At 39.1% G+C, this 16527-nt stretch overlaps 1 protein-coding gene across 1 annotated transcript in view; it reads left to right on the forward strand.

Moving 5' to 3' along the window:
* Positions 1 to 16313, forward strand: part of grin3ba (glutamate receptor, ionotropic, N-methyl-D-aspartate 3Ba) — a 95254-nt gene extending 78941 nt beyond the window's left edge. The window contains exons 9-12 of the mRNA XM_080871410.1: positions 9620 to 9771; positions 10989 to 11153; positions 12429 to 12496; positions 13277 to 16313. Of these exons, the coding sequence (XP_080727536.1) occupies positions 9620 to 9771; positions 10989 to 11153; positions 12429 to 12496; positions 13277 to 14231 (1340 nt within the window). The 3' untranslated portion in view covers positions 14232 to 16313. The remainder of the gene's footprint in view (positions 1 to 9619; positions 9772 to 10988; positions 11154 to 12428; positions 12497 to 13276) is intronic.
* The last annotated feature ends 214 nt before the right edge of the window (positions 16314 to 16527 follow it).

A 16527-nucleotide genomic window follows, 5' to 3' on the forward strand; every position in this document is an offset into this window, starting at 1 on the left:
CTTTGCTCCTGACGTGACAAATCCTTCTCCCACTTTTGGTCTCTGGCTGCTTGAGACCGCATAAGAGATTTCACCAACCCTGTTAACTCCTCCAATTTGTCCTCAGGGCTTGTTGCTGCCATGGCCTCTAGCTCAGATGAAGCTCCAACTCCTTCATCAGGCTGCTCCTCTTGGCCTGGCTTTCTTCCACCTCTTGTCATCATCTTCTCACTGTGGCATGAGTGACACACTCCTGACACCACTTGTAACAGGGCAGCCCTTCGCGGCTGGAAACACAGTGAGACAGACCAAGGCAAGTGTAGTGGAACAAAGTATTTATTTGCTATATGGCTCTCCTTACAACAATTAACTTGTCGAGCTTCTTCACAGCACAAAAAATCCACCTCTAATGACAACTGGCAGCCTTAAATATGTTCAGCTGTCACAGACTTAACCATTATTCCACTCTCAGGTAAATTCTTAAATCCCAACCTTCCACCACAGTATACAATATATCAATAAGAATAAATAAATACATAAATACATCTTCACATTTACATATTAATAAATATTTCACACTTTAATGTTACACAAAACCCAATATTATAAAAACCCAGAAACCCAAGCACAAAAAGATTCACCACACTCTCTTTACCAATGGACTCTCCCGGAACCTTTAAATGGTGTCTGGACCCCCGGGGAAACATTTGCCCAAACACCTTGAAGAGGACACAGGCAAGAAAGGTGAGTAATCATTAACTTACAAACACTTATTTGCACCACTTTTATCCCTAGATTTCACACACACACTTGCCTTAGTTTTCCTTATTGGTAAACCTTAATCACAATCTCAATCACCATTCTTCTCTCCTGACAGACAACCACCACATTCCTTGATGAGGAGCAGCTGTGCAGGATCTGAAACAAGGCTACCAACTGATTTTAAAATTCCCAATAAATAGTCAATAAATATTTAAACTTCTTGTGTGCAAATCCATGCTTAAAGTGCAATGCTACATAAAGTGCTTGATAAGGTGCTTTTAATAAAGTGAAAGGTGTGCTCTAAAGTGCTATACAGACAATACAATATAAATAAATGCAGTAAGGGAGTCCTCTTCCTTACAAGCTGATACTGTCAAAGGAAGTAACACCAAGAATCCGATGAAACACCTGGCGACGCATAGCGTTTTTTTTTTTTAAAAGCCGAGAAATGCGCCGTATTTGATGGCAGCAGCAGCCGTTCTTCTCTGCGTGAGTAGCTTAATGTTGTTCGTGTGTAATTTATGTTGAGTAGGCTAACCACGTTATTACATTAATGCATGTAAGGTGAACTAGCAAACACCATCATAGCTACATGCGGCTGTCTTCTTGTTTGATGGCAGATACTCCCTTCACCCTGGCCAAAAAGGCTAAAATGACCAAAGAAAAAGAGGGAAACAGCTAAACATGAGAGGTTTTTGGACAAAGTTTGTATTTTTTCCATTGTTTAAGCACTGCTTCCAGCTAAGAGTGATACCATATATGCCCCATAGCTGCAGAAAAGGCTAACATTGTTATCTTTTTACAAAACCAGCTGAATATGAGAGGGTTTTGGACCAATTTTGTGTTCTCCATTCTTTAAGCACCGGTTTGAGCACCGTTTGAGCACCGGCACCGTTTCAAAAGTACCGATTTGGCACCGGTATCGGATAAAACCTAAACGATACCCATCCTTATTTATAATATTCCTCCAACTGTACTTTAAATTTCCTTCTTAGTAGCTTTCACACAATTGGAAAAACTACACCTACAAAGTAGCAAGAAAACCCACCTGTGCACAAAAAAATATGTGCTTTACTTTTCAAACAGTAACCAATGTAAGAGTAAAACACCTGCAAATAGTCAAACCTCAATAACAGCAATGAATGTAGGCAATGAGCCATGAAAGTGACTTAATACAACCCATACTCACTAATAAGCTGGTGTGCTTAGGGGAACATGAACCCAATATTACATTTTTTGTAAAAAGTGCATTTAACTGTAAAGTTTGAACAGATCATCTGTGTTTTTGAAATAAGCTGAGCTTTTTACAAACCCAGTGCTTTTAAGTAAAACTCGACGGGCACCGGTGTGTCTTTGAGTGTGTGGGGGGATTTGAGTGACAGTGAAAATGCGAACGTCTGGGGGAAAGAATCAAAACAAATGACAAGTGACTGCCCACTTGCATTTCAGTATTTGACTGAGTGCTCTAAAGAATTGTGGATGGAGATATGCTGATGACAGAAAAATGCTCTCTGTCTGCTTGAAAGAAAAAAAAAAGCATGAGGAGCGAGACATACAGAGACAAAGCAGTGGACTCGGGAGAGGAGCCGAGAGATAAAGAGAAGAATGAACTGAAGCAGAAATTGAACGAAAGCGAAGGGATGACAGAGATAAAGAGTGGACTAACAGAGGAAGAGACCAGCGGCAATGGTGGGAGAGAAAAGACATTGGATGGGGAAAGAGAAAGGATGAGGGGGGAAGAGAAGACGAAAGGAAGAAGAATGAGAAAGGAAGGGTCGGTAAAGGAAGGAAAGAGCAAAGGGATGGAGGCTTTGGCAGTCTTTGTCATGTAGGAAGCAGAGTGTGACAGCTACGTGAACCTTCGCTATTCTCTGTTTCTGTCCACAACCCCCATCGGGCTCATACACCTTGACAGCCCCATAACACACATACACACACATAAACACACTGACAAACAGCTGCCAAGTCTGAGCCAGCCACACACACACAGAGAGACACACACAAAACCCCTGTTGGTATGACTGTGTCTGTGACTGCAGTACAGATGAAATGAAACAAACAATCCCTGGAGGTTTGGTATAGCAATAAATTTTAAAGAGGGTCTTCTCTTTTGAGTCAAAGCTGAGGAACACATTTCTTTCACTTTTCACCTGTAGAAATAGTGGTCGTAATGCAAAACAGATCCCTTTTGAGTAAGTTGTGAAGGGCAGAGAGGCAATCCTCTCCAGCTATTAAACAACACTTGAATGTGCTGCTATAGAAATTAAAGCAATAAACACTGGTGGAAGATTGTACTTAAATGTGTGACTTAATTAAAAATATTAGAGTTATATAATTTTATTGCCGTAACTACTCTGTATTTTATTGCTTTGTCTGCTCTCATTATTCCAACTGCTGCTGCTGGTGTTTTAAGCAAAAGGGGAAACTTCTAAGGCATTACCAAACAATTGATGATGATGAAGAAGAAACAATTTCTATAAATAAAAAACAGATTAATATTTAATGCACTACAATAATGATTTGCATTACTGGCTGCATAATTAGATAGACCTTTTAAGCTATCAGTTTCACATCTGTGACATTTAACTCTAGTTGAACTGTACTGTACACCCCTTGGTTTGTCTAAAAAAACAAAGCCGCGAGGATGTGTAAAAGAATTAATATAACTACAATCATGCAGTCATTAAAAATTGTACAAACACAACAAATCACATTAAACCTCAGGAAGTAGTAAGAGGGTAATAAAAAACAGAATAATTTGTGTTTATGCAAAAAAAAAAAAAAACACATTTAATGGAGTAGCTTACAACCATTTAAAGGTGCAGTTAGTAATTTTTATTTAGGTTATTTAATAGGAAAAAAGATATTATGCTCACAAATATACTTAGATTAGTGTGTAATTACATCTCCCAACAAACTGATGCTGTCTCAAGTGTGTACATGTGCGTGTGCATGTACATGTCTATGCATAGGAATAGTAGTGGTAGAATAGTTATGTTAAGCTATATAGTTTATGTCTTGGATATTTCCACAACCATATCCATAATCACATACTGTGTATGCTACCGTTGTATATAGTGTATTATCTTACTTATTTTTATTTGTTTGTATTTTATTTGTATTTTTTGTATTTTCCTTCTGATATCTGTACCTGAGCTGAGCTAACGCAAAAATTTTCCAGGCGTGGGATCAATAAAGTCTTATCTTATCTTATCTTATTAAATAAACTATTAAAAAACACATATAATAGGAGCAGGCACGGGTTTGTGGAAGCCACCATTTTCCTCATTAAATTTAAACGCAGCAGCCAAAAAGGACATGTCCCTTCCAACTAATCGTATTTGATGGAATAAGTCTTTTCTTTTTAACTTAATGTGGCTAGAGACCACCCTTATAAATAGTACACCAAAGGCAAAGAAGAGCAGATTAGACATGCAACCATTTCTGGACAGATGACAAGAGCTGGCTATACAACAACAGCTGGTTTTAAGCTAGCATTATGCCAGCTAATATTAGGTTTGAGTGTCCAAAAAGTCCACTAACAGTAGCTACGAGCAGCAAGAACAGCAGTCTTACTGACAGAAAAGTTCAGCATATCCTCAGTTCACCTCAGTATCCTTGTCATCGGTCAGAATGAGCGTCTCTGACTCATATTGGACTCGTACTGGACTCCTGTCACAAGGTTTTACAGTTTCCAACAGAGTAAATAAAGGTGGATGCTTCTCATCCGGCATTGGCAGCTGACGTAAACAGAGGATAGACAGCCTGCACAGTCAAGGAACAAATCTAGGGTTGATCCAGATTCGGTCCAGACAGCAGTACAAATACACTGGCTAGTCTCAGCCCAGCTCTTATGCCGTACAGTCTGTGCACAGTCTAAGTTTGTCCTAATAGGAGCCACCATAGCTGGGATAATGCACTCGAATTGGGCAAGGTAAGAAAACAGAACTCAGTTAACACCAATCTGCAATCTATTGACATCTAGTGGTGACATTTTTACACACAGTAACTTTAATTAGATAATTAAGATGATTTGGCATAAAAAGAAAAACAGAGGATATTACTTTCTATTCTATCTAGGACATGACTATTGAAACGGTGCATGGGAAAATACTTGACAAAATAGGATTTTGGCATCTGTGGTAAATAGTATTTAAAAATTCAGAGAATCCAGAAATAAGGCTGAAAGGGATAAGGCTGAAACTAGTAATGAATGGCCGTGATCTTCGAACTCTGAGGCAGCACTGCATTTAAAACAGGCACCATTCTGACGTGGAAATCACTGGGTGATGAATGACCACTGAGCAGATGGATTCAAATGGCAGAGGCAGACTATGGTGCAGACCAACCATTCGGTGAGTCATTCACCCCAAACAATTTACAATTCATAGACATGAAAACATGGTGTGGCTGAGGATCACCTTTGGACTCCACCAGCATCAGCGTACATGAATGTTGGTACTGTCAAATTTAAAATTAGCTTCTTCTTTTTTTATTAAATAAAATGAACAAAATGAATTTCTTTTGTTTCAATATTTGAAACAATATTTGAAACTAAATTAACTAAAGATAAGGTGCAAATTATTTGCAAATGATTGCATCTATTGTTTTCATATTCTACAGAACATTTCAACTTTGTTTTGGCAGCATTCTGGAACATAACAATGACTGCATCAGTATATAGCATGTAATGGGCAAAAGATTTGTACTATACAAAGGTCTCAGACTACCCCTCAATTCTTATGATTTTGCTAGGGAAAAAGAAATGGTGATGAAGTGTGCAAAAATACGTGGAAACATAGTATATCAGTATATAAGGCAGAAACAGAGTTGGCGCAATTCTTATGAGCTTGGATGTCAGTATTTGGTATGACCACCTTTCTTCTTCAACACAGCGTGAACTCTCTCAGGCCAGCTTGTCATATCTTTAGGTAGTCCTCAGGAATAGTTCCCCAGGCTTCTTGAAGGACATTCACGCTCTTCTTTGGATGTCAGCTGCCTTTTTTTTTTTATTCTCTGTCAAGATGATCCCACGCTGCTTTAATACTGTTGAGGGCTGGGCTCTAAGGAGGCCAGTCTATGACTGATAGTGTTCCATTATGTGTTTTTCTAGCCAGGTATGCTTTTACTGCAATGACAGTGAGATCATTGACATGCTGAAAAAATTAAGCCGTTGCCAGTCAAGTTCTTTTCAGATACTAGTGCATGATGGATCAAAATCTGACTGAACTTTTTTTTGTTCATAATTCCATCAGTTTTGACAAGATCTCCACTGGCCAGAGCTGTGGAAAAGTCCTTGGAATTGAGGGTGTTATGCACACTCATGCGTGTGTGTGCATGAGCACAGCTGGGGGTGAAGTGTACTAGAAACCTCATAGTATCTTCCAACTATAAGGTATCTTAAGACACAGCAGTCGAAACCTTTATGTATCTATTTTTTGCATTTGGCATGATGCATCCCCAGCACCCCTACTTCCCACAGCCTTGCCACTGGCTGAAATTTTACCCCAAATCATAACGGAAGCTGCTCCATGTTTTACCTCTTTCCTGACCTCCTGCAATCATATTGACAATGATCTAAACCAGAGATTTCAAATTTCTTTTTTCCCTGTTTCCATTTCTTAAGAATGTCTTCTTCACAGCCTCCCTTCCACTGAGACCATTTCTGGAGAGGCTTTTACAGACAGTACATGGATCAACTGATTAACCAGATGCATCAGTCAGTTCTTTACTGGAATTTTTCCTATTTCTTGAGGAAATGACTTTCAGATAGTATTCATGTGTTGTAGTTACCCCCTTTTTTGTCCTCCATTTGTCCAATTTCCTTTTATGCTTGAATGATTTGTAAGTCAGTGTTAAGTGGCTTAACAATCAAACAAAATTCATCTGAAAATATCCAGATACAAGGGTTGGAGTGAAAATGAGTCAAAGAAAACCTGAAGAAATATGTTCTACACCAGTTTAAAAATATATATTCTGGCTCCTTGTTAGCAAAATATAAAGACATGAAGGATGACTTAAGAGTCTTCCACAGAAGTGTATGAAAAAACAGTCTAAAACTATACCTGATTTTGACATTTTGTATATTTAATCAGATAAAAAAAAAGACATACTTTTATTTATTCTGTATTTTTTTCACTTCAAGATGTTTTTTCTTCACCATCCATGATGTGAAAGTGAAAAGTACTTATTAATACTGTCAAGAAAGTGATGCGATAACTACCTCCGACAGAAAGCTACACTTACATAATTAGAAAGGAACACTATCATCAGAGCTACCCGCTGTGGCGACCCCTCGTGAATAAGGGAGCAGCTAAGGTAGCTTTCTTTCTTTTTTAGTGTCACCAGAAGAACGGGATTCATAAAAGGGCTATAATATCAGTATGGTATCAATTTCCTGTGCACATGGAGTGGAACCAACCTTTGTTTGGCCTTTCAACAAAATAAGGTCTTGTATCTGTAACTGGAGGGTGTGAATGTGAAGTGAGCCCAGAGTGGATGATCAGCATCAGGCTTTGAAAAGTGTTTTGCAGCTAGTAGCTCTGGTGAGGCTTGGTGAGAGGAAGGTGTTTTATTTTTTACAGAATCTGTAAGTCTAGTTCCAGATTTAGAAAGATTGTGCTCACTTTAAAATATATTTCAAACAGGATATGCAAATGGCGTAAAACCTATAAAAACCTCTAAAGTAATATGCTATAGTGTTATAAATCTTATTTCTACAGTGGAGCACAATGTAGTGAAATTTAAGGGAGAAAAGGCTAAAGCAGAAATGAAATGGAAAAAAGACACCATTAACATTCATTTAGAGGGGCAAGAGAAGGGAGTTTGATGCACAAGTGAAGAATAATAACACAAGAAGTTAATTTTGACATTTTCACATCTACTACATTTACTCCTCACAGCAGAACCAGAAGTCCAAGATGTTGTGTTGGACCAAGACCTCATAAAGAGAATTTCATTTACATAAAAGTAATTTACAAGACAATAATTCATCACCACGGTCTGAGCACTGCCATGTGACTGTAACCAAAGGGAATCTAACCAACATAAGAAGCAGTCAGGTAAAATATGTATATTTGCATACTTGCCACTGAAGGAACTCTAAAGGGTGGAGTCAGATTTGATCCCACTCCATTCCTTAAGCTGGGATCAGACTATTTGATATCAGCCTTAAAATGGCCTGACTCACAGAGAATGGGGTGGAGTTGGAGCATTTGGAATGGAAATGAGTATCAGATGTGACATATACAATTTGTCTAGAATGCCTTATAAGGTCTCAAGAGGCAGACCTAACTATTTTCATTATCATAAATAGAATTAAAAATTCAAGAATCATACATGTTTCTAAAACTGACTTTCCAAACAGCTGCAAACTCCATTCTGAGTTATGTTGGCGAGAAGCACATTTTCTCTCCAGCAACGTAGCTTTCGACTTACAAGACTGATGAAGACTGTGTAAGCAAGTAAAGTAGACTGTGGAGATATAATCTTAAATTTCTTTCCTTTCCACTCTCATGTTGTTAGGGTTTGTCACCAGAACCACTTTGTTACATAGAAAAATCTCATACCATGTCACACAGGTATATTTATTTCAGCAGCAAAGAAGGGGACAGAACACGTGCATTCATCCTCCTGATAAAAACATGAAAAGAAAGAAACACCACAACATTACTCATTGAAGAAGCCTCTAATAAGGCTGGGTATTTGTTAAATCCACCAAAATATGATTATGAATTATGAGTTAATACAGCTCCGCCAGATGGGAAAAGGAGGAAGAGTTCCAACACGAGGATGTTTTTTCTTTCTCAAAATGTCTGAAAACCAAGTTCTAAGGCACTGCTGAGAGTTTAGAAAGGTTGTTCCCAGTTTACTAACTACTCTCAGAATAAGAAGAAAATAATTTTATCTTAAATCAGCCTCGATTCTCGCTCCATAAGCTCATCACTGATGCGTTTGACATGTTTCGAAATCACAGGAAGTTTTGAACATATGCGGAAATCTTTCTGAAACACATCTAAGTTACTGAGATAAAATCATTAATCATCTATGCGCATTTAAGCAATTTTCTTCCCCAAACTCAAGACACAGAAGCAGACTGATATCAGACAGAGCTGCCAGCTTGTTACACTCTGACCCTGAAGTCTGAAACCAAACAAACATAAAAGAGTAGAAAAGACTAAATCGTGTCTCAGCGGGGATGATATTAAATTAGAACATTTAAGAATAATTATTTGAAACCCTGATGGTTGGCAGCTCTTTCTGCATCTAAAACAAGCACTAGTAGGGAAAATTAATTGAATGGGAACTTTAAAAAGGAAAGACTAATGAAGAACGACTGCTACATTTTCCTGAAGGTCACACGGGTCATGAAAGACCACTTGGTTGTGTGTCTTGATCACCTATTGCTATACCTCTGGGAATAACATCTAATCTTTTCTATGCTTTAGATCTGATTAGAGTTTGTAGTTATAAACTTCTTGGGTAATATCGAAAGAAGCTTCAAACAACGCAATACTTAAAGTTGATCCACTGTGTGTTCTGTAATACAACCTCCAACAGCTTTAGCTGGGGGGGGTTTCCACTTTTATACAGAGCTGTTGTCCAGGTGAATCTTGGGACACTGTATTTGCACTCTATAGGTGGAAATACTTTGCCAGAAAACATAGTTTATTTATGATTCAATCTGAAGACTGTAAACCGTAAATCTTCTTTTTCCAGAGGCCATCTGCCCTTTGGCAAAGTGCAACTGTCTGACTTTGGTTTTACTGCAAAAAAAAAAACACCGAGTTAGACACTATCTTCCTGAGGCATGACTGTAGCTCTCAGGTTGGTTACCTTTAGCACACGTATTTACATCTGTGTCTGTGTCCTCTTTCAGGCTATGGTATTGGCCTTCCCCAGGGTTCTCCTCTAACCCGTAATGTGTCAGAGTTCGTCAGTCGCTACAAGTCTGACGGTTTCATGGACATGCTACACGACAAATGGTATAAGGTTGTACCCTGCGGAAAGAGAGTCTTTGCAGTCACTGAGGTAAGTCATCCGTGGGAGTGTGTGTTCATGAATTGTGTACGTGTGTTGTGTGTTAAGCAAAGCCTTCTGCTGCTGTACTTCTATAAATGAGTCTCCCTTTGGGACACAGACTGGATTGCCTGCCAGCTAGGCACACATACACTGACAGACAATTTCACACACACACACACACACACACACACACAAACAAACAAAGACATACAATCACATAAACTGACCTTAACCAGAGTTACAGGCACGCACTGTCTGAGTGTCGATTCTTATTTGTATCGTGTGGGTGCTACAGTACTCTGAGTTCTTGCCCTCCCTTTTACTTGCACTCCTTTTAAAGGACTGGAAATCTCTAGACAGAGCAAAATGTCCGTATCTACATCTCTTGTTTGCGAATCGAGAAGCTATTCAACTCCCTTTGGCCATCTCTTTTAAATCCCACTTCAAAGTTAAACCATAATATAGCAACAAATGCAATTATGCAGTCATAGGTTTCTCCAGTGAAACGAAAACCTTAACTTCACCCTGCATCGGAAAGCTATTACTGTTCATCCCATTTGAAGCGCAGAGAGCTGGCTACTTTCTAACAATGTAGGCGTTGGTGTGAACCTGCCCTCTGGATTAGGAGCAAAAGGAGGTCAGTGTTGTCACTGATGAATTTGTGGTGTCAGCATGGGGCTAATTGCCATCGGAGACAGTGCAGAAATGAGTCGGGTGGAGGAAACATGATTAGAGAGCATTGCTCTTGTCCCTGCCTCTTCCACTTCCTCCAGGCCGATGAATGCCTCATACGAGATAGACATTATGTCAGGGTGGGTTTAGGCAAATCAAATAGGGAAAAGCTGCTCTTCAATTAACCATCGTCTCTTTTTACCATCTCTGTACTAACTGCTGTTTCTTCCTATTACTCTCTTTTATGCCTCCCCCGTTTTCTCTGCTGCCGCGCTGCTCTGCACCCTTTTCTTTCCAAAAATGTCTTTTACGCTGTTGTCCTCTTCTCTTGACTAATATTCTTATGGGCTTACACGGCCAAACTAGATACACAACAGCAGAATATCAAGTGCTCGTTTACAAAAAGTGGCCTAAATGGTAATTATGTAAATATAAATCATCAATCTCTGTATTTTCCTCTCTGTCGGCTTAAGTCTTCAGTAATCTGTGTCACTCCCCCAACTTCTCCCTCACTCTCTCTCTTTCATGCTCTCTTTCTGTCACCGCCCCCTCAGACTCTACAGATGGGAATCCAGCATTTCTCAGGCCTGTTCGTGTTGTTATGCATGGGGGTAGGTGGAGCCTTGCTGACCTTGGCAGGTGAACACACTTTCTATCACCTGGTCATCCCTCGCCTCCGGCGTAGCCACACACTTCAGTACTGGCTGCACACCAGCCAGGTGAGTAAACATAAGGCCACACCATCTTTCATGCTAGCAAGACATGCCATGCACTTGAGCACAAAGAGTTATGCTCAGACATTTAAAACTCACATGATCTCTCGTGCACACCAAAGACACGCATAGGAGCACAGTCAAAGGCTATATGCATGTGTGCTCATATGTATATTGCTGTTGGTGAGACATCCTTACCCCCTGGAGCTCACACTTTTCTTGCAGATAACCAACGCCCTCTACTGGTTACAAATTAAAAAGTCAACAATTAGACTAAATGTTCCTAAAGCTGAATTGTCTGTGATAGCAGACATATTCAATTAAACATGTCTTTCCATTAAGTTAATTACATTAATTAATACAAATTAGGTTCTTGAATAGTCAATTTGTAAGTAAAAAGTTAATAAATCTTACCACTGGCAGTGTTTTATTAATTGATTTATAAAGACACATTATGCATTCGTGCCTTTGTTTGTTTAGCCTTTTCTCAGACAGATGAAGAGACAGATCGTTATATGAAGCTATTTATACAGATTTCATCTGCAAAATAATTTTAAATATTCGTTATTTTACATAAAATTCAAATATGTTATATTTTCTTCACAAAGTCAGTGTATAAATGTGAATTGCAGGAAGTTTCTGACAGCAAATGTGTGTTTATGACAACATCCACCAAAGAAACAACAAATTGAATATTTAAAGGTCATATTTTGTTTTTTTTATGAGGCTCTGGCCATTACCAAATGAGGTGCCAGTGGCAACATTTTTTGAGTGAATAATGGAACTAGCAGTGTAAATATCAAGACTGCTCATATTGCTCATATTCGTTTGCTACATCTCTCTAAAAGGGCAACCACTCGTGGGCAGCCTCTAGCATTCATCACAAAAGAAGCTCCGCTATGAGGCGTTGGCATCTGTGTCAGACCCTCAATATTATTCTTATCTTTAGAATAAGCCTCATTTCCCGCAGGAAATATTAAAGCATAGTCACACTTTAAAGTTGTTTTTTTGATCATGCTAACCTAAGCATTTTGATACTTAAATGAAAAAGGCCTCAAGCAACTGACGCGTTAACTTTAAGCAGAAAGGAACCGTCTCTCACTGAATTGCAATTATTAGAGTAAATTATTCAAAAGTGCACTATAGCAGGAACGGCTGTCACAGATGTTCTCTGCAGCTGGATAGAATAATAACCCTTGCAAATTCATCTCTCCTGATTTATTTCAAATCTGATGGTGTCTTAACAGATTCCATGTTACTAATCATCTTCTCTGCTTGCAGAAAATTCACAGAGCCCTGCACACCACATATGAGGATGTTGGAAAGGAAATGGCCGGCCTTGATCAAAAGTAATGAATTCACTAAGTGATTAATGCACCACTATGTTGTCTATTTTCTTCTGTTTGTGTGTTTAACAGATGTCACTTTGTTGTTGGAAGCGCAAAAACTGATTATTTTACTTCATAAAAATAAAAAAAGAGAGCGTGACTTTTTGTTTTTGGGAGGCAAATGTTTATTTGTTTTCTTGCTTTAAGTTGGTTAATAACAATAATATGAAGCAGCAAGCTAAAAATAAAGCCATAAAGACTGGAAATGGACAATAAAATCTACTTACCAGCACCTCTCAGCAAAGCTCAGTAATTAAAGCCGTTATATCTTGTTTAATCTGAGCTTGGCAGCTGCTGACAATTTCATATGTACAGTCTAGAGTCTTATCAATCTCATCATCTAACCCTCTGCTAGAAAATGAATAAGCATATTTTGCCCAAACGTCAAACTATTTTTTTTCTTAAATAATCATATTAGAAGCAGGTTAGACCCTTCGTGCTACTGTGGCAGATTATTACATTTCTATGACTTGATAACAAAATTAATTGTGAAGGAGATATTTTTTTTGTGAAAGTCCTGTAATGGGTTTAAATCTTTTATTTAATTTAAAAAAGAAGCCCTAACAGATAAATTATAATTGAGACAAAAGATGTAGTGTTTAGTCAGTTAATATCACTACACTCTACATTTGGTTTACTGGGTATAATTATCCTACATTATATATAAACGTCCTTGCATTGCAGTACAGCATATCTGATTCTGTGTATTCCCTTTGCTGTGATCTTTCTCTCTTTCACCAGCCCCTCTTGTATCTCGGAGAACTGCACCCTACACAGGAAACAGCATCAGCCTCCTCCACCATCCCCTCCCACGTCAGCTGGGGACACGGGCAACTCCTCACCATCCAATGAACCCAAGGAGAAACGTGTGCACTTTGACCTTGAAACGCTTCACAGCTACCGCCTGCGCACACACACCGCCTCAGTGCGCGGCAGGCCTGGGATGGTTGGCCGTCCTGGACTTGGCCTCGGAGGGTTGGGGCTTGGCAACCTGGGGAGTTTTACTTCTCCTCCACAGATTAGCCTCCATGTCAACGGGGGCCCTGTCTCGACTCTGGCTTCCACAGGTTTGGTGCTGTCTCCCATGGGAACCAGAGGTGCTCAGACGAGCTTATGGGAAGGGGAGCTCCAGGAGTTGCAAGCAAAGATCGAGATATTCCGCACCCAGCTGAGAGAGGCTCTGGCTAGGAGAGCTGAGATCCAGAGCAGTCTGGAGAGAGAGAGGAGTGGACTGGTACGCAGGGATACTAGTCTTGATAGGGACAGGGACAGACAGAGGATACAAACTATTAATACAGACAGAAGTAGCTCCACTCAGCCCAGGCTCCCTGAGAGAGACAGGACCAGCCAGCTGCAAACCCTGAATAATCAGCAGACTGGGCGGGCTAACCAGTCAGGTGGGCCTGGGACTGTGGAGCATGGGAGAAGCAGCCAGTTAAACACAGTTAACAGTTTGGACAGAGGCAGAGCCAACCAAGTGCGCCCTGTTAATACTTTGACAGGAGAAAGGACTGTCCAGTCGCGCACGTCCACTAGTTTGGAGCGAAGTCGAGCCAACCAACAAGGTGCTGGAAATACAACTATCCAAACACGGAATACTTCTAGCCTGGACAGACAGAAGGCTAACCTATCACGTGCACTGAACACTTTGGAGAGGACAAATGCTAACCAGTCGACTGTAAGCAGTGAGACTTGATTAACTCCTGACCTGTAGGACTGCAACAGGGTTAGTGAGGTATTGCTTGCATAGCCGCGGGAAGATGGCTTTATTGGTATGGGTTACATTTATGTGGCGTTTGCTGAACTATAACAGTACGTGTTTACTCACAATGTTACTTACTGCAACCTAATAATTTTCATGCTGAGAATTATTTCCACACTTACTTAAAAATGCAACTAAAAATATTTTTCTGCAAGTGAAGAGCTGATGTCATCCATGAAATATTAATTAAGCAATGTAATATTTAAATAAAAAGCAGAACATAACCCCATTAATATCCCGACATACCAGATCCGACAAACTGAAATGGGAATCCAGAAACCACGGTGCTTACTGTGGAAAACAGTAGGTCACATGAGGAATCGCTGTAGGAACTATAATAAATCAAAAATGTGGTGTGTTGTGCTGGCTGAAAAGGCCTACAAGCACATATGGATAATTGCAAAAGCACAGAAAAATCACAATTAACGTTAACTAAATTGAATGAATCCACATACACATCCAATACATAGGATAAGAAAAAGAAACAAATTAGCATATTTCAATTAACCAATATAATAATTTCCTAAAATTATGAATGATGAAAATAAAAGTGTTGCACAATCCCAAAACAATTTTCTTTTGGGGCAACAATCCAGATCCCATGAAACTGAAGCAAGCCTTACGTGCATTGACGCTTTGCATCTTTGCTTATGTTGTTCTGCAGTAGATATACCCAACGAGTCAAATACTCTTTTTGGATATTTTTATATGCTTCTCTCCTGTTACAATACGTCACTTTGTGAGATGGTAATTCTCCTCTGCTAGTAACTTTAAAAAAACAAACTGTTTTTGAATTTGCAATAATTTGAAAGTCTGCAGAGTGAAATAGTTTAAAGCCATTAAACCCAACTATCCTGAAAAGTTTAGTTATAAAAAAGTGACTTTCCCCTGACCCAGTGATTAAAAGACATAAGGGATTTCAGCTTCAGCAAAGCTTGTACCACAAATATTAGCTCTTAAGGCCACGGAAGGTCTATTAAAAAGATGCAGTCAGGACAATGCGGGTTCTAGTGTTGTGTTTTTCTAGTTTGGCCAATGCTAGAGCTGTTCATCTCAGCCTCTGCTGAGTTTTTAGCATCTTTTTTTATAAGCTGCCTCACGTGACTACACCACCTTTATAAAAGTGCAATACTAAATCAAAAACCCCTTTAATTTTCTGAATAGTGTGTCTGGGGTATGGGTTTGGAATAAATGTATCCACTATTTTTCATTACTAAAACAATCATGTAAAAAACACTGAGTGTGGATTGCAATTTACTCAGTACCTGCAGATCTGATAGGTGAGATTTCATCTTTTTAACATATCTTTGAAATAGATGTATGCTTTTACACATTTTCTTCTCCACTTTTTTTCTATAACGTAAATTAAGTTCCATGCTTTAAATCAGCCATTGGGAGCTACGAAGATCTGAGGTTCTTCAGAAACTGGCTGCATGTGGGACTCGCTTTCAGTTACTCAGTCCACCACTGGATGGCACTGAATCCCTGCTTCCTGCGGCTATGGACACTGGCGAGTGTGTGGATTCAGGTTTTATTCCAGCAAAATGACAAACAGATGAATTTAAGCAATTAACTTCTGAAGAAACAATGGCAGACAGAAACTGAATATTGCCATGCAGTTCTCATGGAGAGCAGAGGATCTGGGAACTAAGGTTTTACGAACTCGCTCCAGCACTATACAATGTAACGAAACCTAACTGTATTGGGATAGTCAGTCTTGTGTGTCTCTCAGTTCTTTAAGCAAGCACTGGGGATGTGACAGCAAGTTTAAGAAAAAATTGATAGCAGTGAAAGTTAACATGGCTGATGATGGTACTGATGTACATTTAAATTTTTCAAAATCTGGTGTGGTGTGAAGTGGTTGTGTTCACATCCCATGGTGTCTATGAGGAAAAAAAACCATTTTAAATCTTTATTGAGAAAGAGCTTGTTGTACTGGATATTTAAAGAAATACTTTTAAAGTTACCCGTCATAAAAATTATATAGGGCATATTATTGAATTTTACCATAAATGGTCATCCTCATGTTTTGAAATAAACATTTATATACTTATTTTTCTGGCATTATTTCATATTTTGAATGGAAACAAAGGATAGCAAAAAATGTCGAGCTTTTCTTATTATTTAAGGACAGGAAACAGCAGTAAACACTGTAAGCAAGTTGCTTTAATGGATTTGAACTTAGTCAGCCGTATTTAACTGTTTTTATTATTTAATGCTTTTTACAGAT

This window comes from Rhamphochromis sp. 'chilingali', assembly GCF_963969265.1.
Source record: "Rhamphochromis sp. 'chilingali' genome assembly, chromosome: 21".
In the NCBI taxonomy this organism is placed as follows: Eukaryota; Metazoa; Chordata; class Actinopteri; order Cichliformes; family Cichlidae; genus Rhamphochromis; species Rhamphochromis sp. 'chilingali'.